The 21,555-nt window shown below is 41.7% G+C and overlaps 1 protein-coding gene and 1 long non-coding RNA gene across 3 annotated transcripts in view; one reads left to right on the forward strand and one right to left on the reverse strand.

Moving 5' to 3' along the window:
- Window positions 1-2,934, reverse strand: part of gnao1a (guanine nucleotide binding protein (G protein), alpha activating activity polypeptide O, a) — a 96,394-nt gene extending 93,460 nt beyond the window's left edge. The window contains exons 1-2 of one of the 2 annotated variants that reach the window (XM_042110598.1): window positions 2,333-2,868; window positions 2,088-2,130 (exon numbers count right to left, since the gene is read on the reverse strand). In XM_042110598.1, coding sequence (XP_041966532.1) covers window positions 2,088-2,130; window positions 2,333-2,450 — 161 coding nt within the window. In that variant the 5' untranslated portion in view covers window positions 2,451-2,868. Of the gene's footprint in view, window positions 1-2,087; window positions 2,131-2,332 lie in introns of both variants that reach the window. The other variant, XM_042110599.1, reaches the window with a different exon arrangement.
- LOC121724203 overlaps window positions 1-19,196 on the forward strand; it is a 61,788-nt gene extending 42,592 nt beyond the window's left edge. Inside the window, exons 2-3 of the long non-coding RNA XR_006035158.1 lie at window positions 1,131-1,134; window positions 19,134-19,196. This is a non-coding gene — a long non-coding RNA (uncharacterized LOC121724203). The remainder of the gene's footprint in view (window positions 1-1,130; window positions 1,135-19,133) is intronic.
- Window positions 19,197-21,555: the final 2,359 nt, after the last annotated feature.

The following is a 21,555-nucleotide window of genomic DNA, read 5'->3' on the forward strand; positions in this document are numbered from 1 at the left end:
CTTTTGTCACTGTTGGACTTACTCATTTGCACTATCACCATGACACTCACTCACACAGAGCACCTTACCTTACCTTACTATGCACAGAGAATCACAGGCTCAGTCCCTGCCTCAGTCATTGCAAGCGCCTCTTGATTAATTAACCACCCACTATGTGGATACTGTTTTTAGAATTGATTTAGATTAAGTGTTGTATTTTAGTATATTCTTTATCTTATACTGTCCTTATTGCTTAGTTGTGTTTTTTGTATTACTTGCATACTTTTAATTACTTTTTTCTGCTGTTAGTGAATGTGTGTGTGATGTCTGTATGCTACTGAGACCTTGAATTTCCCCTGGGGATCAATAAAGTATCTATCTATCTATCTATCTATCTATCTATCTATCTTTTCTTTTAAAAAAAACAGAGGTTACGTGTTTATTTTTTTCCATTCTTGGAAGGAAAAAACACATAGCCTACTTAGATATTATCACAAAGACAAACTCCACACCGGGTTTTCCCACTAGCTCACAGATGAAGCCGCCCTTATCGGAAACAGCCGAGAATATCCGAAGGAAAACGATTCAGCTAGCAGGCTCTGTTGGGCGCTGTCCACCACTGAAACCGCCTGAAATTATCTCATTCCATATTCCTGGTCAGTCCCGACACAGATTCACGTCAAAGATCAGGGCCGAGTATATAATAGAACTTCATCACGGTAGGCCTATTAACACGTAAGAAAGAGATGTACATGCTGTTTCCTCGTTTAAAGATCATTCGAAAATGGCAGGGCTCCAACAAACACTTGAAAATGGGATGCGTTTTCTGTCGAGCGTCTGAAGCCAGCATCCATTTGATTATTTTCTTTATACAGAAGCAAGGTTCGGATTACTAGATACACAATTTCCAATGTCACAAACGTTCTGCATATCTGACATATTGCAGTGCAAGGCATCAATATTCACACGAACCTACTTTGATTTCTTAAACCCAACAGTCTCTGTCGAAAACAGGTAGGCTAGCCTACTGTCACAAAGGCTTATAAGGGAGTCGGAATATAGGCTAACAGATGTAATGTGGTCCCGTAAATTCAATCCCATCCTCGATGACAAGTAGGCTAAGTCACGACAAAGAATTTAATGGTGTGCAGTTAGGTAGCCTACAGAAAGGGTGTCTAGGGATGACCGCATGAAAATAAAAATGGCCGTATGGACAAGTTCGGGTGTTAGCTCACCATTTTATTTCAGATAAGCTATTTATTCAACCACAATCTTAAGGAACTAAGCAAAGCAATATTATGGATGGCACACTAGACATTTATTAATCACGCTAATCACGCATATCATGAAACTGTTTCCTTAGGCTACTGCATATTTCAGGTGGGTTGGTTGAATGAAGTTGAGTGAAAGGCCTATATTTCAGTCTTTTTGCTCCAGGATGGCTAATATACATCCTAAAAACTAGATCTAACCCAGCATGGGTAGGCCTACAAGACATATAATAAAGCATCTATAATAGGCTACCATGGGTTCTCAAGAATCCTATTGGAGGGCATTTGCAACTTGCTGATTTCTCGAATTTTAATTTCTAAACCCATAGCTACACCAAAGGATCAAACACGAAGGGAATCACTTCACTGAGATTAATTGGTCGAATAATAATGTCACTGTACAAGCCACCGGTTCCTTCAAGGTGCATAGGCTAAGCAGGCAGAGGCTTTCAATGAACGCCAACCAAGACTAGCACACACATACACACATAGGCTACAAGACCAAAGGTTCTGCTTTCAGCACCATTTTCGTGAACAGCACATCGATCATTCTCTCTCCTTCGGTAACCCGCAAAGCTAACGTCTTACATCCATGAGTAGCCTACTGACTTGACTATGTGATCCTATTCATGCTATTGCCTATAGGTAATAACTCCCTAGAAATATGGCGGACGTCCTAATCACCAACAAGGAGCGGACAGTGGCTATGTATGTGTGTGTGTGTGTGTATCAGAGAGAGCGAGTGTGTAGGTGAATGTGTGTGTGTGTGTGTGTGGGGAGGGGGTCTATCCAAGCTCACATCCCACACTAGAAATCAACTTAAATCATGCCACTTACTTCATCTGTTTGACGATGGTGCTTTTGCCGGATTCCCCGGCTCCTGTTGGGGTAGAGACATAAGGTGGTGAGAACGCCTGCCTGCCACTGTGACAGTTAAAAATATATCATTTCTAACATGGGTGTTTGCCCACAAAATCCGACTGCGGATGTTCAAATACACCAATAATGTTGTGTAGGCTGTGTATTTATTGAGAGCACAAATAACTCCAAATGCGGCGCTCTCTCCCAGAACAAGGCATTACCTAGCAGGAGTAATTTGACGTCTTTAGCGGCAGTGATTCCATCTTCTTTGAGGTTTTTCTCGATGGCTTTGCTCCTGTCCAGAGCTGCTCTCTCCTCTGCGCTCAATGTACATCCCATGGCTAGACAAACCTCGGCTCTTCTTTTACTCCAAAACAGGCGAGGTGCAAAACCGGCAATCCCTTTTACCTCTCTATTTCTTCCCTATCCCTCTCCAGGCTGTCTAGCTCTCTCTCTCTCTCTCTCTCTCTCTCTCTCTATCTCTCTCTCTCTCTCTCTCCTATGGCGTCTAGCTAAAGCATTAAAACCCGGACGACAGTGTGAGATTTTCGATTAACATAAAAGCCTTTCTGCGTCTCCTGCGCTCCTTTGGTCCCTCTTTTGGGGTACGTAGCACGGACTCCTCTGTATGCTGGTTTCTACTGGGCGGCGGCGGCGGCTAGGAGCGCTCGCATCGTTCAGCTTGCTCACAATGGAGGCTCGCGCGGCGGGTAGAGGGAGAGGGCGCTCACTGCCGGACTCCACGCGCTCTCACACAATCTCCCTGACGTCAGGACCACAGACAGCCAACGAGCATGCTCCAACTCCCGCAAGCATCTCAAGGAACTGCACCCAGAAACGTTACTTGTTCCTGCGAGCAAGCTACCCAATTCCTGCGAAGAAAACAGAAATTAGCTGTTTTAAGATCACTTAGCGCGCGAAGACCTTGGCCTACACATATCTTGACATGACCTCAGAAATAAGCTGACAGGTGGTGTCCGATGAGTAGAACACGCTTGATTAGATAAGCACCCGCGATCAAGCAGAATCCCTACGAGGTGTGGTCGTGTACCGAACAGCTTTAGGCTATCTACTTCACTGTACGAAAAAAACTCTAAATAGGCTAGCCTAGGCTACTTTATAATTCTTATCATACACAATTTTTCCCAAATGTCCGCAATCACCAACAAACATTTCTAAAAAGGTAAGTATTCTACTGGTAAAAAGGAACCTACAACAGCAGAGAGCTTTGATTTCGATTACACAATGTGGGTATTTGGAAATATTTTGATCATTTACCATATTACATACATTTTATACCCTGACCTAATACCCTAATCCCTCCCAGATCGCCACTACCATCCCATTATCAATATCAACTGATGGCTGGCTATTATTATAAAGTGGGGCAAATGTAGGTGAAATTAAAAATGCTGTGTGAGATCAACTTACTGTAAATATACATATGACACATTCCATATGGTTGTTTTTCAAGCTTGACAAGTTGATATCAACTACAGAAACCATGAGAGTGTATTAAACTGAAATCAACTGTGTACAGTACCAATACCTTGTGAAAATCACTTCAGGATTTCAATGCAAAGGTTTTCAATGTGCAGTATAATGTTGGAATGCACACAGTTGTTTCAGGTCAAATCATGTAACCCACCTCTTTGTTGTCAGTGTGGCCTACTGTAGACAGAGTTGATTTCATAGCACAAGTCTGAACTATTTGAAAGCATGGCAGCATTTTCACAGAATTTGGTACTTGGTTTACGGACCCAACTAGCAAGAAATTCAGCAGGAAAAAAGGAAATATATCTGCATTTCTTTTCTTTGCAACTGGGAGAATGGAGAAATGAAATGGTGCATATGTGTGTGTGTGTGCGCGCGCGCAGAGTGACAGGATTGGTGTGATGAGCATCCACCCACATGCCTGCACTGAGAACTAGAGCAGCTTCAATGCTCTTCCATGAATGCACACCATATTCACACCAAAGCATGCATCGTACACTGGCCCAGACATACACACATACACACACATAGAAAGAGAGAGAGAGAAAATCATGCTTGCACATTAACACACACACAAACACACACACAGACACACACACATACACACACACATACAGTGTCACTCTCTCATACAGAGAAATTTAACGACAGTAATTGAAGCCACTTGTCAAGCCAACCAGATATTATAAGACATATTAGTTATTTCAACTGCTTTCACACAAAATCTTTACATATTACATAATTTCTGAAATCTGTCACTCAAACACCATAACCCCCATACCAAATCTGAAGAACCATAAATAATTCTCAGCCTTTGACTCAGTTTTCACACACACAAATCTAACAGGAAGTAACACTACACTCTTAAAACAAAAGTGTTGAAAACAGCACAACTTGAGTTGTTTTTAACACATCTCTGTGTCCAGATAGGGACAACACAGTTTGTGTTGTTTCCTTTTTTTTATTCATAACACAATTTGCATCGAAAACAACACAACTTACTTTGTTTTGTAACACATCTCTGTGTCCAGAGAGGGACAACACATTCGTTTTAAGAATGTAGCCTCTTTTTTAGCCTTTTCCTTGAATTTCCTTGAATTTCCTTTTTCACAAACTTATTGATCAGTGCCTCACCCTCACACGTACAAACACTAATTATAAAAATACATGCCTAACTGCCCCCGTCTCCAAACTTCCCATTTTATGACTTCAAGGGCCATAACCAACAGTGAAATTAAATTAAATTAAACTTAAATTCAGGGGCGTCGCCAGCCGATTTTACCGGGGCTTTAGCTATAAAAGATAACTTTTTTATTTCATTGTGCGTTCTATCCCTCGTAGCCTGTTAGAACAAGGAATCCCGAACACTAAACTCTGACAAGGAGAAGCAGAACGGGCTGGGCTGGGGGTGGGTGGAGAGCGGCAGAGGGCCGCTTCGCGGTCTGGTCAGATCAGTGGATCTGTGCTCTTAACTAACGTTACTGCTGTCAACTCACTGGGTGGTTCAGCGTCATAGGTTGCAGTACGTTGAGAAAGCAGACGTGACATGGCTAGCAAAGAAACTGTTTGGCTTTTTCAAACGAAAGGCAAAGGGTAAGAATTCATGTTTGCAAACTGAAATATAAGCCTGTCCGACCGACTCCATAAAGGCCAGCTATTAGTGTTGTTTACCTATCCTATCGCTAGCTGGCTAGCAAGCTATCATTAGTAAACACTAAGCAGGAGAAAAATTTACTTTTTGAAATGTGAATACTGTATCTACCAGTCACTGACAAATGAAGTGGCAAATTCACCCGCCGTTCAATAGGAAATCCGTATTTTCTGTCTGAAATCTACTAGCCAACTTCAATATTTACTCAGCTCTAAATAACTAAATTTAGCCAGAAGGGCTAATGCTTTCCCCCGTTGTTCAACATTTGTACTGATGTTCTGAGGAGCAGACGAGGATGTTACACTCTCTAACACTATAGCAAAAAATTGCAGTTTTGATACACAGTAGGCCTGCAATGTAGGATTTTTTCGTAAGGGAGATGTTTTAACAGTGGCAAACTATAAACCATTAAATATCTAGAGGGGGCTGAGACAGCTTTCATTCACCCTGTAATGAGCCATTTACCCATCAAAGTGATTACAAAGCTGATGACATAAACATAAAACAGCATTAAAAAACCCAAGTTTCATGGGGATGAACATGTTCCATGGGAATGTGTTTAAATGTCCACTGAAATGTATGCAAATGCCCAATGCATAAGCAAAGCATTTGTAATTAGAGCTGAAAATTGCAATCTCAAAAGTTCTTTGTATCCTGCAATGTAGTATGTTTTTGTTGGTTTGCCACATACGAAGCCCCGGATATGTCATGGGGAAAAAAAATAAAATAATAATAAGTTGTGGCCACAAAATAGCAATTCGTTCCCACAAATAATAAGTTGTGGCCACGAAATAGCAATTCGTTCCCACAAAGTACTAATTTGTGGCCACAAAATATTAATTCGTTCCCACGAAATAGGTAATTTGTGGCCACAAAATAGGTAGGCCTATAGGCTGTGCACTGGACAGCTGGATGAGCAAATCAAGCGCAACTCCTCAAACAGGAACAGTCGCTGTCACACAATGGACAGGGATAGTAGTTTGTAAGTCGGGTGAGACGGTAGCTAACGTTACCGTTGTAATAAAGTATTAAACACAAACCTAATTAGCCTAAATAACTGTAGGGCATATCAAGAAGACAAGAACAGGACAAGAAAAGACACTCACCTTGGGCATCACGACACGACAGGCTTCTACTGGCGCTCGATTTGCTCACCCAGAAGTGTAAGTGATGAGAAGCAAAAATAGCAAATGATGAGAAGGACAGCAGTAAGTGATGAAAGAAGAGAGTAAGTGATAAGAACAGACAGAGAAACAGACTGAGACAGAACTTCAGCCTCAAGATCTCTGGCATAGATTAAACTACAAAAGAGCAGTCAGGTGATGGAGAGAAGGGAGATCAACAGAAGGAGGTGCAGAACATTTGCTTAATGATACATTACATGCAACCTCACACTTAAATGTGTATGTGCCTAGTAATTCAATAATAAATAATTTGGGCAGTCTAATGTAGTCTGTTGTCTACTATAATAACACCTTTTATGTACTGTATATATATTAAAAAAATCCTCAGCTAATCTTTACAGTTACATCCGGTCCAGCCGGGCTAAGCCCAGGTTGTCCTTAAAGTCTAGAAACGCCCCTGCTAAAATTGGTACTTTGATCTCTTACCAAATTGTTTCAGAAGTGCAACAAACACATATTGTAAATGAATCTTTCTAGACCAACCTGCATAGCAAAGGTTCATCTGAATTCACCCAAGCTAGTCCAACTATATTTGGTTGTCTTTTGCTTTGTTTTTTTCTTGTGTGCTGTACAATAATGTTTTACATTGCCACTCAAAATCTAAAGAAAAATGTAACCTAAGGAAGCCATAGTAGACTTATCTTTAGGTGTGCTACTGCAAGAATATTATAGGTACCATATAGCATCGGACAGATCCCAAAAAAGACTGCAATTTGATGTGTCAGCAAATTTCGAAGTTGGATGTTTTTTACTGGCTCATGCACAGTGAGTGTGACTATGATGCAAGAGTTTCCAGAGCACATGCAAGCGAGATCCGTGGAAAGATTGCAAGGTGGTGGTGACAAACTGTGTGCTGTGAGGTTTTCCACAGAGGCCAGGAAGAGCCAAAGGATTCAGAGTCAAAAATTGACGTGGCTCCAGATCCGATCTTTGCCCAATCAACCATTGATTCTCTCTTTCTCTCTCTGCCTCTCTCTCTTTCTTTCTCTGCCTCTGTGTGGCTCATTTCTGTGTTTCTCCTTCCTCCTTCTACATCTTTGGCAGATCAGGTCTGACTGACATACGTTGTGGAGGCTCAGTTGTCTTCATTTCAGTGGGAATGCAATTGTATGATGGGCCTAATGTCGCTCATGCAATAATTACTGCAGCCACTAAGGCTGGTGAGGGCGTGGCGCCAGCAGGGGAGAGCAGTGCAGTAGTAAGTTAAGGGAAATTGGAAACATTGCTCAGTGGTTAGGAGTGGTCAGGGCTGGTATGTCCATCCATCTATCCGTCCATCCATCCATTTGATCCTTCGCAATGTGTGAGGACTCCCACCCAGTGCAGTAACCTAGGAAACAGGTCTGTCCCTAATTCTGTCCAGATTTGATTTGACTCTAGGCAATAATATGATTTGTTTCAGTCAGACACTTGCTATGAGTTACTGCGAGGGGAGTGAATACACTAACAGTGTTCAAACAATTGTTCAAACTAGACTGCATTTCCGACGGGAACTGCGAAAGTGTGCTTGCCCTGGACCGGTCACCAACGTGAGCAGACAGTGGCATACGCTATGCTGAACCTGGCTTGATCCAGGCATTGTAACAGTGCCTTTCAGTGTTGGAGCAGTGGCAATATCTCAAAAGGTCTAGGAGAGGGCTATTCAACTATTAGCTTGCGGGTTGAATGTGATTCGTTGGATTTTACCTGTGGCCTGCCTTCGAATTTAGCTTCTATGACTGAGATCAAATCAATAAAATAAAATGACAGTAGTGATTGGCTGCAAAAATAAATAATGTCACGCATCTTGCGCCTCTCAAACTGGGCTATCAGGTAACCTACAGAGGAAATTGAAATTATGAAATATGACCAAGGCATTAAAAAGCTGCTTGTTTGTCAGGATACTTTTTCACTAATTTATTTTAAAAAATATGAGCTATGAGTGTGAATGTTATACATTCCATCCCACAAATTATGCTTTACTGGTTTATTTGACAAATAATCTAAATAGATTTGCTCTATAAAGACCTTATGTCTGTTTGGGATTGTTTTGTGAGCCTGGGGTTGTTTTGAGAGCCTATTGATGTAGCCTATCTCAGATGTATCTCAGAATAAAGGAATACGTCTGTAAATCAACTATATACTACTGTCTACATTGCACTATATTTCTTGACCTGTCTCTGTATATTTCATCACCTTTCTATACTTTGCCTCACATTGCATATGCAACACAGCTCAGATCTTTGGTTGCTATGAAGGCCAGTGGTTCTAAATGGATGGTTGCTATGGCCAAAGGCCAGTTCTATCTCTGCTGTTGTCAAGCGGGCATATCGTAGAATTCCGATTAACCTTATCTTATTTGAAACACATCTATTTTACTTAGCCCACTTCCATACAGTGGGTCCCATTAAGAAGTGGCCACTTCATTCGCGCTTACCGTGATTCACACAGAGGGGATTGCTGCTACTGGAAGAAACTGGAATCCATGCATTTCCACTGAATTATTTATGGAATCTGATCCCTTATCATACCTGTTCATTCTTACTCGTTGCTCGACTTATCGTGACTAAATTCAAGATGGCTGCAAACGCTAAACTTCGTGAAGATACTGTCTGTATAAATCGTCTTGTAAGTAAACTACCAGTGCTTTTTCAAAGTTCTCAATGTCTCGTTTTAAATGTCAGGGTCCTCGGAAGTCTACCAATGAAGTGTGGAGATACATTGAGCCTCGTAAATGGGTGTAAAACGGTGATTTATTGGCATGGCTAGCCCGATGCCGAAGCACCACTATTGAAAAAGCTGTTGGTAGCATCGGCTAACTAGCGCCAGGGGTTTGGAGTGCAGGGGACAAGCCGAGATGGGCTATGAGACATACGTTCACACTCGGTATCATGTTTCAATACACTTTAGGTCAATATCACACCGGAATTCTCCTTTAAAATACAAAGTGTCTGCTAATGAATTTAAATAAACATAAAACGTGACTTCCTGTGCAATCGCTGACTGCACCTTTAAGTATTTTACACATCATACACTGATTGATTAATCAATCCATACCAAACAGAAACCTCCACTGATGCCTGAGTATCCCATTTAGGTTAATTTCCTCGGTTTCTGTTCACATATCTCAGAGGGAAGCAATTCCCAGTTGCCTTTGCACTGTTTTCCTTAAGAGAATATTTCTGAGAAACGGTATATCCTTGGCTGTCAAATCACCACACAGACTGCTGTTGTTAGAATTTACTTGTCTCTTGGAAGCCATTTTATGCATGTATTTTATGGGTTAGAGCAACATGTACGCTGTAAAGCATTCTGAAGCTTGTAAATGGCACTATGCTGAGGCCCATAAATGATAGCTTGACCTTGAGGGAAGAATGGCAGTTTGAAAAGTTCTACATTTCCAGATGACCCAAACTGGATCTGAGAGTGTTATTTCACAGAAATAGCAGAAGTATCACATGAAGAAACCCGGATAGTGTTGCAACCATGCCATGTGTTCTTATATCATGGGGATATCTCGCTGTTACAGACCACCACTTGGAAGTAATCATACCCTTTACTGTGTCGAACAATTTGCTGCTGTAAAATGAATGTTTAAAAGCATTAGAAAAAGATTATTATTTTGTAAAGCAAACCTCAGTACTCTGCACTCACATTTAAATGACAACAAATAACATTCAGGTATCGTAAGGACATTTGAACTTTCAGTTGCTGACTTGAACTGAGGCAAAAAAAAAGAACTGTGTTGTGTCTAGTGATTTGTCTTTCATGCCTGTGATGGCACTTCCTGTGTTGAGTAAATGTGGTCTACTGGGTCAGTACGTAGGCCTCTTTACCTGTTTACTGAAATAAAAAAACGGGGACACAGACACAGACGTTCTCAATGTAGATCCACCTGGAGCATCTGAGCATCCCAGTATAGCTGTTCCCAGGTGGAGGTGAGCGTGAGAGCAAGACGCAGAGGTGTGTTAGAATGGAGAGGGTGGGTGAGGAGGAAGGGGTGAACAGCAGCAACACATTGATAGATGTGAAAAGATTTAATTCACACTCATCTACAGCAGTGCTTGCGGTGCATGTGTGTGTGTGTGCATGCGTGCGTGTGTGTGTGATGTATGTGCGTGTGTGTGTCTGTGAGTATGACTAGGGGCCCTCGGTGCAAGGTGGCGCAAAGCGTGATGCAAGGCTTATTCTTATCTTACACTGACCAAGAAAAACCTGGTCTATAGCAAAATGCGCATAAAGCACAGCTGAAGACACACTGTCACAAGATGTAAACAGCAACTCCTTTGGATTTTTATTCAGTCATTCGAACATTACCGGGGCAAGTGTTGTTTTTTTCATGTTTTCGATCGTAACCCTTTGTCAGTCAATAGTGAAAGTAATTAAGTAAGGGATAATGTATAGAACGCCGGTCATTTTTGGGAAAATAAGTCCCGACAGGGCGAACTGGACCCCGATGCGCAGCGGAGGGGTCTTGTTCCGCACTGAAGGGACTTATTTTCCCAATAATGATCAAGCATTCTATACATTATCCCGCTTATTACACGGCTACTTGCAAAAACGAAACAATAAACTCCCCACGATGTGATTCTTTAGCCTACATAGCCTAGGCTATCCTATTTGTTACCGTTTTAATCGTGGCTTTTGGTGAGAAACAAATAGTTTGCAACAGCACACGCTGAACTTGAATCAAACATTCTTTAGAACACAGCTGATCAACCGTCTGCTTTCACTTTTGAATGAAGTTCCAGTCCTTGCGCAGTAATATGAAAGACGTAAATTAGAAGCACAAAACCCATTTTCCTTGACAGTGGTCTTTTATACTTAGCAACGGTCTGTTATTGAGAATTAGCAGGCCACCGAATGTTGGGAAGGCCCATTCAAGTGAATGGAGCATTCTGCAGCACTCTGAAGAGCCATGTAATACTGGGTAGAACTGTTTTGTCATTAACAATGAGACCATGGTGAAGTTAGTTTCCCTTTGCCTATGAGTTCAAATAATAGGCAGATGCATGTAGGCTATACTCTGCTAGTCACAAACATGTGTTAGTAAAGCAAGGTTTAGTGGAATCCCTATTCCATATGGCCTCACGTGCAAACAGATTCCTTCAGATGCGCTGTTGACTATCAAAATATCGATGCATTGTTTGAAGTTGTGCTGCTTGCTGTTAAATGGAAATAACAGATGTCATTCTCATTGGTTTAAAGGATGTTACGCCCAAAACACAGCTATGACTGATTAGGAAACATAAGCAACCCTTTTGCGCCCATCACCCAGCGTTTGATCACTGAATCACGCCAAGCGTTTGATCACTGAATCACGCCATTAAATCATACCACGCCTTTAATGTCTATAGACTTTGCACCTTTGACCATCCGTTTCTGATCGCCAAGATATGTGTATGTATGTGGCTAGGTGTGTGTGTGTGTTTGTGTGTGTGTGTGTGTGCACACGTGTCTGTTTGGCTGAGTGTGTGTATGTGTGTGTGTGAGTGCATGTCCATGTTTGCTGTTTGGCACAGGAGGGAGGCAGAAGTTGTATGAACAACTTCCCTCTTTAAAGGAACATGCCAACATTTCGGGAAACTACCTTAACTCCAGAGTTACATAAGAGGATACATATGGCTTCTCTTCTCTGTGAGGATACATACCCTTCTCTTCTCTGTGTGTGCAATAACCCAGCCTGACACCGTTAGCTAGCTTAGCAGGATTCACTATGGTTACACCAGTAAGCCTATAGCTCCCTTTAAAAGCGAAATCTGGTGATCGGTTTTACCTGATATTCTTTTAACATTGTTTCCATGGAGCCATAAGACAGGCATAAGACAGGCAATTTATTTCAGTCTATTATATTAATTTGACATTGTTGTTCATTATTAATATTCTCCTTAAAGGTGCTCTAAGCGATGCCATGCGTTTTTTAGGCTAAAACATTTTATGTCACTTACTGCAAACATCACCTAACCAACTGCTAGCTGTCTGTGTCCTGAATACACTGTAAAAAAAAAAACGCGATCTCTGTGGACAGCCCAGGCTCCAAAAACAGCAACAAAAACAACCTGGGCAAACCTAACCCATAAAAACATAACAAACTGTTCCAGCAAATCACAGACGAGATGCGTGTTTAGGAGAGTTTCAATTGCATGGGAGCAGCACGGGAGGGAGGGGGAGGAGGTAGCGAGCTAGCTCTCTATTTTGTTTGTTTTGTGACGTTACCCAGCATCGCTTAAAGCACCTTTAATGAAGTCTTACCATGCAATTGTTATTGTTATTATATTTGATTGAATGAACATTATTGTTTATTGTTGCTATTTTCCTTTTCCATTTTCATTGTTTATTTTCATTAGGCTATTGATTGAATAGCCATTGTTGTTTATTATTGCTATTCCAATGTAGTCTGACCAACATTTTAAATTGTTCCCTGTTAAATTTAAGTATTACATTGTTTTGTATTTGCATGTCGCTTTAGACAAAAGCGTCTGCCAAATCCCATAACCTTAACCATAACCATAAGACGCCAGTGAATCATTGGAGTAGGAAGCAGTGATGTATTAGCCCGCCCACCTAGATCTTCTTTCAGGGAGATCTAGTCTGGAACACCATAGTTCATAACCGTTTCCCTCAAACAAGAAAAATGTCAGGCCAATCAGCGACGAGAGGGGAGGACGAAACCGAAACTTATTATGATAAACAGAAGCAGCAACACCTATAAATGTCAAAAAATGCAGTTGGGAAAATGCAGAAATTTATTTACATAAATTGTTTCCTGACTGTTGATGCTGTTTATTGTCAGTTTGTAAAGTTTAGGCTAAGTAGGAAGTAACATTAGGAATCTTTGATCAATGTGATTGGTAAGGCTGTACCAATAATTTCAAAGTTAGTGCCCATTGTGATGCAAGTGTTGCAAACGTTTTCCAATCGAGAGTTCCCAGACTCTATATACTATGTGAATGAGTCTGGATATTTTCAGGCTAGTGATGCATCCCTATAGAGCAGTGTTTCTCAAAGTGTGGTCCGGGGACCACTAGTGGTCCGCAAGCTATCCCAAGTGGTCCGCAAGCAGACGTGGTAAAATATAATATAGATGAGTTGTTTGCAATATTGAACCAACTTGTATGTAAATTCAAACAGTTCTGCAACATGCCTATGTATGCTACGCCAGTTTAAATCATATGAATCCTCTGACACAATAAGCAAGGTGAGGCCTATTGTGTAATATACTGTTGAAGTACGTCTACTCTTCTTTTTTTTTAGCTAGGTGGTCCGTGAGGTTTTTTTTCATTGGTTAAGTGGTCCTTGGTCTGAAAAAGTTTGAGAAACACTGCCATAGAGGTCTGCACTCCCTGGTAGACCCGCCCCGACGCAAAAGAGTGTGGCGCGGGACAACTTTTGAAAGCTCTTTGCGGGAGCGGGCGGGATGAGAGAGGTGCGTTCGCGGGTGCGGGACAAAGCGATGATTCACTGCACCCCCGCAAATTAAATATTTGCGTAAAATTAAATATGGAAATGATTAAAGTAGTGTTCATAACTATAGTTCAGCTGGATGTTCTGTTAGGCAGCATTAAAAAATGGGATTTAAGCATAATTGACGGATAGCAGGCCTATAGCCTATATTGTCGTTTACGTGGGTTCAATTTGTTCCTGCTGCTCATTGTCAAAACTCGAAATCGAAAACATGACAGAGGAAGAGGGCACCAGACTAGGCCTACTTCAGTTGTTAGCCTACATTCAGAACCAAGAAACTGACATCTGGAGTCTTTCTCAGGTGTGTGTGCTACTTTCGTGAGACAGAAAGAAAAACTGAATAGGCTATCCCTCCTGCATGCGGGCTTTAGCGGGCGGGAGCGGGACATCATGTTACAGATGCGTGCGGGAGCGGGACTAAAAATGACATTAATCGGGAGTGGGACAGAATATTACGGGAGCGGGCGGGCGCGGGACTGAAAAATCAGTACCGCGCAGACCTCTACATCCAATATAACCAAAAAACATGATTTTGCTCTGATCCTGAATCTAATATATTTGACTTCTTTCATTTCCGGAAGTTTTGTCCTGCCTTTAGGTGTTGTGTATGGCCTTTTAGAGGACCTCTGAATGAGCTGATTTAACAATGCAAGAGAAAAAAAAGGTGTGAGGTGGAAAAACAAATTAAGTTACCAAATGCTTTCTCCATTAGCTTCCATTTGTGCAGCAGGGAAGAGAAGAGATAATGACATTTGAAGCTCCTGGTGCTTAAAACATTCTTCTGTCTCGTGTGAGGGTGAAGAGAGGATGCTGTTTAGGTCCCTCACCTTGACATCATCATTATGTTCCTGACACATTACATTCTGTGCATAATGCTCAGAAGCTGATCTCTAAACAGATTAAAACTGACAGTTGGCATTTTGCTAATAAGTGAATCAGCAATGCACTCTAAAATGCATCACATCGCTTTTATTACTATGATTACTTTGTTGAATAAAACTGGTTTAATATGATATTTTTTATTATGCATTATGTACCAATACTGTACATGCAATAACACCTAATATAATATAAAAAGAACACATTAAAATGCTCCTGCTAGTATCAATACCTCTGTAAATCTATCAGCAAGCTTTAAAAGAATCATGTAATTGTTATTACCAATAGAAATATTACCAATAGAAATTGTGCATTACAGGTAATTATACTGATAAAGTATATGCGCAAAATCCCTCACCCACACATATTCACCCATTTGGATAAGATGTGACCTGGCCTCAGTAATCCTTTAAAACCTTTTATAAATATCAGCAGTTAAATCCTTTTTAATCTCTGGGAACACAGTGAATATGAGCGACCATATTGTTTGAAATGGTGGACTTGGACTTGTGTACAAACATATATATAATCCCTCTTTATGCAGAATACATGCTAAACATACATTCATATACATATGCAAAGCATTACCACCATGTGATTAGATCAGTTTTTCAGTTTAGCCTTGTGATGTTCGGCATAAACCTCATTGCTCTGTCAGGAAAATTTCAATGTAAGACTGCCGGGAGGTACAGTAATTCTGTATCCTTTAAATGTACTTACATGTGGACTCAAGGTTTACGCACCATCTGACACCTGTAAGAAGAGTTTTGTGTTTTTACCATTTAGCCAATAAAATGAAGATATATTTATATTTTCTTGAAGATATATTTTTCTTTCTTGTTTTTCCATTCAGCCAAGACACCATGTACAATTAACCATTAAAAGACCTGACCTGCTTTGGCAGGTTGCTCCCCTCTGTAAGAGTACAGCCTGATGTTGCAGTGCAAGCTAAGTCCCTTTGGATATGTTGTAAGGGCCTTTGGCTGACAGAGACCAGCCACAACATGGCTCTGAATGTGGATGCACTCTGGCATAACAGCTCGAGCATTTAAAAATTTCATGCAGCTAAATAATGACAGCAATGAAAATACAGGGCCTGGGAAGAAGGGTCAGGAGCTGCTGTTGCTGTATTCCAGTCATGCATTATACAGTGAGGCTGCAGCTATTCACAGTGTTGTGAGGTAATTTTTTCAAGTTGTGGTGAAGTTCCAGACAACAAAGAAAACATGTAATGTTGAGGAACTGGCTTTGTTGTTCTGTGTGAGGGAAATTAATCATAAATTACTCAGAGGCACCCTTTACTGGAGTTCCTCAAAGTTCAATTCTTGGTCCTCTTCTGTTTATCATAGACACAGTTTTTCCCTTATTTTGTTCTTTGGTTAGGCATTCGGGCTACTGGTAGTGCATGTTGTGCCGTAAAAAAGAGCTTTGGAGAGAACATGCAACGGGTTTACGACTGCCACAACCCAGTTGTGCATTGTTGTTGAATCACACATCGTGCTGTTTAATGTGAAACAAGCTTAGTTGTACATCAACCACAATGGGGAAATCCCCTACCTATAGCACACTTGTACTTTGAAATACACCATCTTGCTGGGTAAAGGACATAAGTCTTTTTAATGTATAATATTGGGCTTTTTAACCTTAATTAGGCAGGACAGTGAAGAGACGACAGGAGATGAGTGGGAGAGATATGGGGATTTGGTTCGGGAAATGACCACAGGTTAATGAGTGGTGGGCTGAGTGATGAGATGCTGCAGCAATGCAAAGTCCAATTCACAGTTATTGGAGCTGTGTGGAAAATGAAGTGTTATGTCACAGGGGGGTGTAAGGTGGGGTATAAGGGGTGAGGAGGTGGGGGGGCAGATTGTCCATTTAGCAGCCTGATTGCCTGGGGGTAGAGGCTGTTGGCCAGTCTGCTGGACCACAGGTTAGACTCGGGTGGGTACTGAGCCCATGCTTAGTATGAGACGCCAGTGCTGCTGCAGCATTCCCAAACCGCCGATATCCCTTCAGCAGGGGAGTTCTGAACATGCCAACAGAAGATTCTGTTCCGCAACAATGTAAGGTTCTAAAATTCCATGTTGAATTCAATAAACCCAGATATTCTTAGTATACAAATAAAGCCATGGTGGAAAGATAGTTTCTCCTGACAGCGGACCTGTTCCAGTGTCCAAAAGACCCAACCACAACCCACAAGCCAAAGTGTGGACAAGTTCTGCGCAAGGTCTGCACACAATATGGATGACAAAAATGTTCTCATCTGCCCAGTCCATATGGACCAGAATGTTATGTCTGTAGAGACTTTACGCATTGATTGCGCATGTGCGTACAAGTTTTCAAGCACTGGCAGCTCTGGGTCAACACAAATGCGTCTAACACATTTTCAGCTTCTGAGCACCCAACTTTTATATATTCAATTATTTTTATTGAGTTTCACACAACAAATTGCATATACATTGACATAGTAAAAGCCTAAGCATGAATGAAAATACATTTCATCAATGTATCAGAAATGGCACAAACTTACACACACATGAAATAAGACAAAGTGACAATGGAGACAGGTAGAAAACAATCACAAATAATAATAATAATAATAATAATAATAATAATAATGAATAAATGAAAATTGAAAAGGAGAGAGAAAGAGAGAGAGACAAAGAATTAAAATAAACAAAACAAAAAAAAAATAGGTTGGTGGGAAGGAGGGGGGGGGGGGCACCCAACTTTTAGTGATCACATATTTTTAACCTCTAACATCTTCAGCTGGAATAAACCCTTCTTCTTCTTCAAGGTATTTCACTGCTGCTTAGCTCCTCTTTCACTTCTCACCCAATCTGTTCTCAGCTGTCTTGCATATTTGCCCTGTGAAACATGAGCTTGGATTTAGTCTTTAGACATTTTCCTTTCTATGTTTTCTTCTCGATTGGCTATGTAATGTTACGTCACTTATATTCATTATGTTGAATCAAACATTAGTACACCAATAGTTTAAATAATATACACTACCTACATCTATGTTAATTCCTCTCTGCAACAACCCATCTAACAGACTGACATGTCAGAGTCAGACTACCTTCCCTTCAGCCTTCCCAGGTTACCTTTTAGCAGAGACCGAGCCTGTGATTAGGACTGAGGCTCAAACCTCATGTTAAATAAAACCCATTTGACAACATGTCTGGAGATGTGCTCCTGCTTCCCAGCGTCTTCCTGTGTGCACTCTGGTGTTCCTCCTCACCCTGCACTGCCTCCTGCCTCCTCTGCCTCATCAGCGGCATAAATAAAAGAGCTGTGTGGTTGCTGCGGATGACTGTATGTATCCACCATCTACTATCTGTCCTACTTGGGGTGCAAGAGGAGGAGGAGGAGGAGGAGGAGGAGGGCGGATGGGGGGGCATCTGTCGAGTGCCAGAGGCTTCTAGAAAGCCCACCCGGCCCCAGAGCGCTGTGGAGCAGAAGGAGAAGGCACTTTTGGGTCCGGGACACTTAAGAGCACTCGCACTGAATAATGCAGAGAGTCAGGAGGAATGGAGTGACAAAGAGAGGGGCGAGGAAGAGAGGAGGTGGAGGAGGAGGAGGGAAATGATGGGAGGAGATGATGAGAGGGAGGAATTGTGTGGGGGGGGGGGGGTGGAGAGGAAGCAGAGGAAGGCCTACAATGCATCTTTACAAGGTTTCTCAGAATAAACACTCACACAGCAGACACACTGCTGAATGGGGCTGCTGAACTGGACACACACAAACACACACACACACAGACAGACATGGACAGAATATAGACACAGACAGAAAGAGGAAGAGAGGAGGAGGGAAATAGAGAACATTAGAGGTAGGAAGGAAGATAAAGAGAGTATTACAGAAAGAGAGAGAGAGAGAGAGAGAGAGAGGAACAGGACAGGACACAGACCAATAGTTCTCTTTCAGTCGAGTTCACCCAACATTAGCCAATGGGAAGTCATTATCGGATGACGTCATCGATCTGAACCAATCTCCAACGACCATTTTCAGGGATTTTGTTGTGGACTGGTACCTACGTAAGGGCACATCGCGAGAGAGTAGCCCTCTCTTCATTCTTCAGTAAATCACAAAGATCTTTTGAACCATGCAGTGCTCGAAGAAAGCCCTCCTGCAGCTAGATTACTCCCTGTGCTGGGCCTCGCCGGTTTCCTTCCCTTCTTGCTTTCAAGCCATTATCAACAGTCTTTTTCAAGACTACTAGCAAATATTCCAATGGCAGCGGATTTACGTTGATGTCCCATGTATTCAAGGGCCATCCTGGATGTGGATGGGCAACACCTGAGTGTACAGCACATGCCCAGGCGGCACTCTGCCCACTGGATTTCTGTCCCCACTGCGCCAGGATGGTAGCCTGGAAGCCAGTCCAAATATAACCCCACCCACAAAATTTGAGGTGGGGAAATTAGGTCTGGAGCCACTATGAAAACTTGAGAACTGTGCAGACCAATCAAATTTTCTGGGTGGGTTTTATACGATGATAGATAGATGAGCAACCATAGATGAGTGAGCAATGGTGCTTAGTCATTCATGTCACCTGAGTGTGCTTTGGTTGATTTTGTTTACAACAAAACGGCTGTTGCTGGAGAAGCTAGACGTTTAGATGTCGCTATTGCGTCTGTACAATATATTCACAGCGCAATAACTTTAAAAAATGAACAGCAATATATGAAATAGCAGTTAAGCAATTGTCGAGAAGAAGGATGTTTTGGTTGTTGTCCCTACAGGATCCATGGTAGACTATTTTGTTGCTCTGATTGGTTAGGTTTATCCCTGGTCCCAATGGTGCAGTATCAAACTCAAATTCTGAATCAAACTGAATATGGCTACGTCAGGCTACCAGGATGGAGCCTGGAACACTGTATTTCTGTGCTATGGTGTGCAAATCCGTCTCAGAGAACTCAGTCCTCCCCTCGCAGCGGTCTCAGCCGGGGCATCAAGAAAACTCGATCTTGTAGCACAATGTTAGACTTGCTTTAAAGACTATATATGACTATACAGTATATATACTACTATAAATGGACTGGTAATTAAAATGATGACAATGAAGTGTGTTTTTTTGTTGTTCATTTCCTGCTTCTGTGGCGATAATTGCTGTTTTGTTATTGCTAATAAATCTAAATGTTATGTATGTGTCTTTGTCGTTGCTGATATCCTGCTTCCTTGATGATGTTAGCTTTAGTTTTGTTATTCTACCTCCTCCCCCTCTTTTCCAATGTATCTGATGTACATTGAATTTCCCCTTGGGATCAATAAAGTCTATCTATCTCGGTATAATCTATCTATCTACAGTGTACGTCATCCAACCCAAATGCTTACGCAACATTGCACAACTTTATAGTCATGCCAATATAGCTTCTTTGAATTCAATTGTTATTGAGAGAGAGAGGATGAGACAGAGAGAGAGAGCAGGATAGAGAAAGTGAGAGAGAGAGAGATAGAGTGAGAGAGAGAGAGAGGGTTAGAGGGATAAAGAGAGGGTGAGAAAGGCTGCACACTCCTTTGGCTGATTGCACAGCACAGTCATCACATGTACTCCATCACAAATCAGCAAAGTAGCAATTTTGTCTGATCGACTTTTGTTTCAGAATAAATGCATGAGGAAAGAGACTGTGTCGATGCAGACAACTTGTACAACATAAAGATCTACATGTTCTATTGACCCGTTGTGACCCACAATGACAGATAAGATGGAGTCCATTACCCCCTAATAGACCAAAAACTCACAGAAAGTATATGATGGAAGAATTGGAAAAGGTCCAGAACTCAATTCAATAGTCAATCAGACCTGAAGACAAGTCCTAACCACAAATGGCTTGGACACACAACTCGAACCATAATTGTTTAGTTGGTTGATATTGCAGATGCAAGTCAGATGTTGCTTGCTCAGAGTTTGAAAGGTTGTTTGAAGGAGATTGAAGCTCTACTTATGCATTCAGGATTGAGTCACTGCATGGACCATTACCATTAATTGAATAACTAGTTCTGGGAAAATAGTCACAATATTCTAGATAAAGCAAATGTAACCAATATTGTGCCATTTTACACAGCAGATTAAGTTTACAATTGATATGTTGCCAAAGATTTTTGTTTTAAAAGTAGGTCTGTTTGGACCATCCATTTATCTGTACCTCATGCCTTGTTGGCTGCAGTGTTGTCACGAAAACCACTCTATTGAAAGTGCAGGGAAAGCCCATCCCAACCAATACAGACATCCTCCTCATCTTACACCGCAGACTGTTCATAATGGTACACAGAGGTTCGTGGAGCAGTCAAGTGACCGACTGTAGGCCTTCACGTAATGGATTGGACAGGAAGGGCCTGTAACAATCACATCAATAAAAGGCTGATCCAATCATGCTTATGCTCCCCAAAGGAGTTGTCCAATCAGGCTTCAATACCACAGGCCTCTACTAATTTGACTGGTGTACAAGCTGGTCGTGGCTTGGAGAAAGTAAGACAGAGATAAAGATAGAGAGAGAGAGAGAGAGAGAGAGAATCACTGCTGATGTGGGACAGGTGTCATTCACCATGCTTCAAAAGGACACTCTTGCCGGTGGTCAGCTTGTCTTTAGAAGAGGGCAGCTGCGTTCAGCTTTAAGAAGCTCAAGAACAGAATTCAAAGTCATTAAAGGCTCTCTCTTCTTTGATGTGTGGTTTGGAAGCAAAAGGCTAACACTACAAACAGACCACCTGACCACTAGTATGAGCTGAAGTGTTGTAGGAGAGGGAGGCAGCTTAGAAGATATTTTGATGTGTTGGGTGCTTACTGAAA

Source organism: Alosa sapidissima, chromosome 11, assembly GCF_018492685.1.
Source record: "Alosa sapidissima isolate fAloSap1 chromosome 11, fAloSap1.pri, whole genome shotgun sequence".
Taxonomy (NCBI): domain Eukaryota; kingdom Metazoa; phylum Chordata; class Actinopteri; order Clupeiformes; family Clupeidae; genus Alosa; species Alosa sapidissima.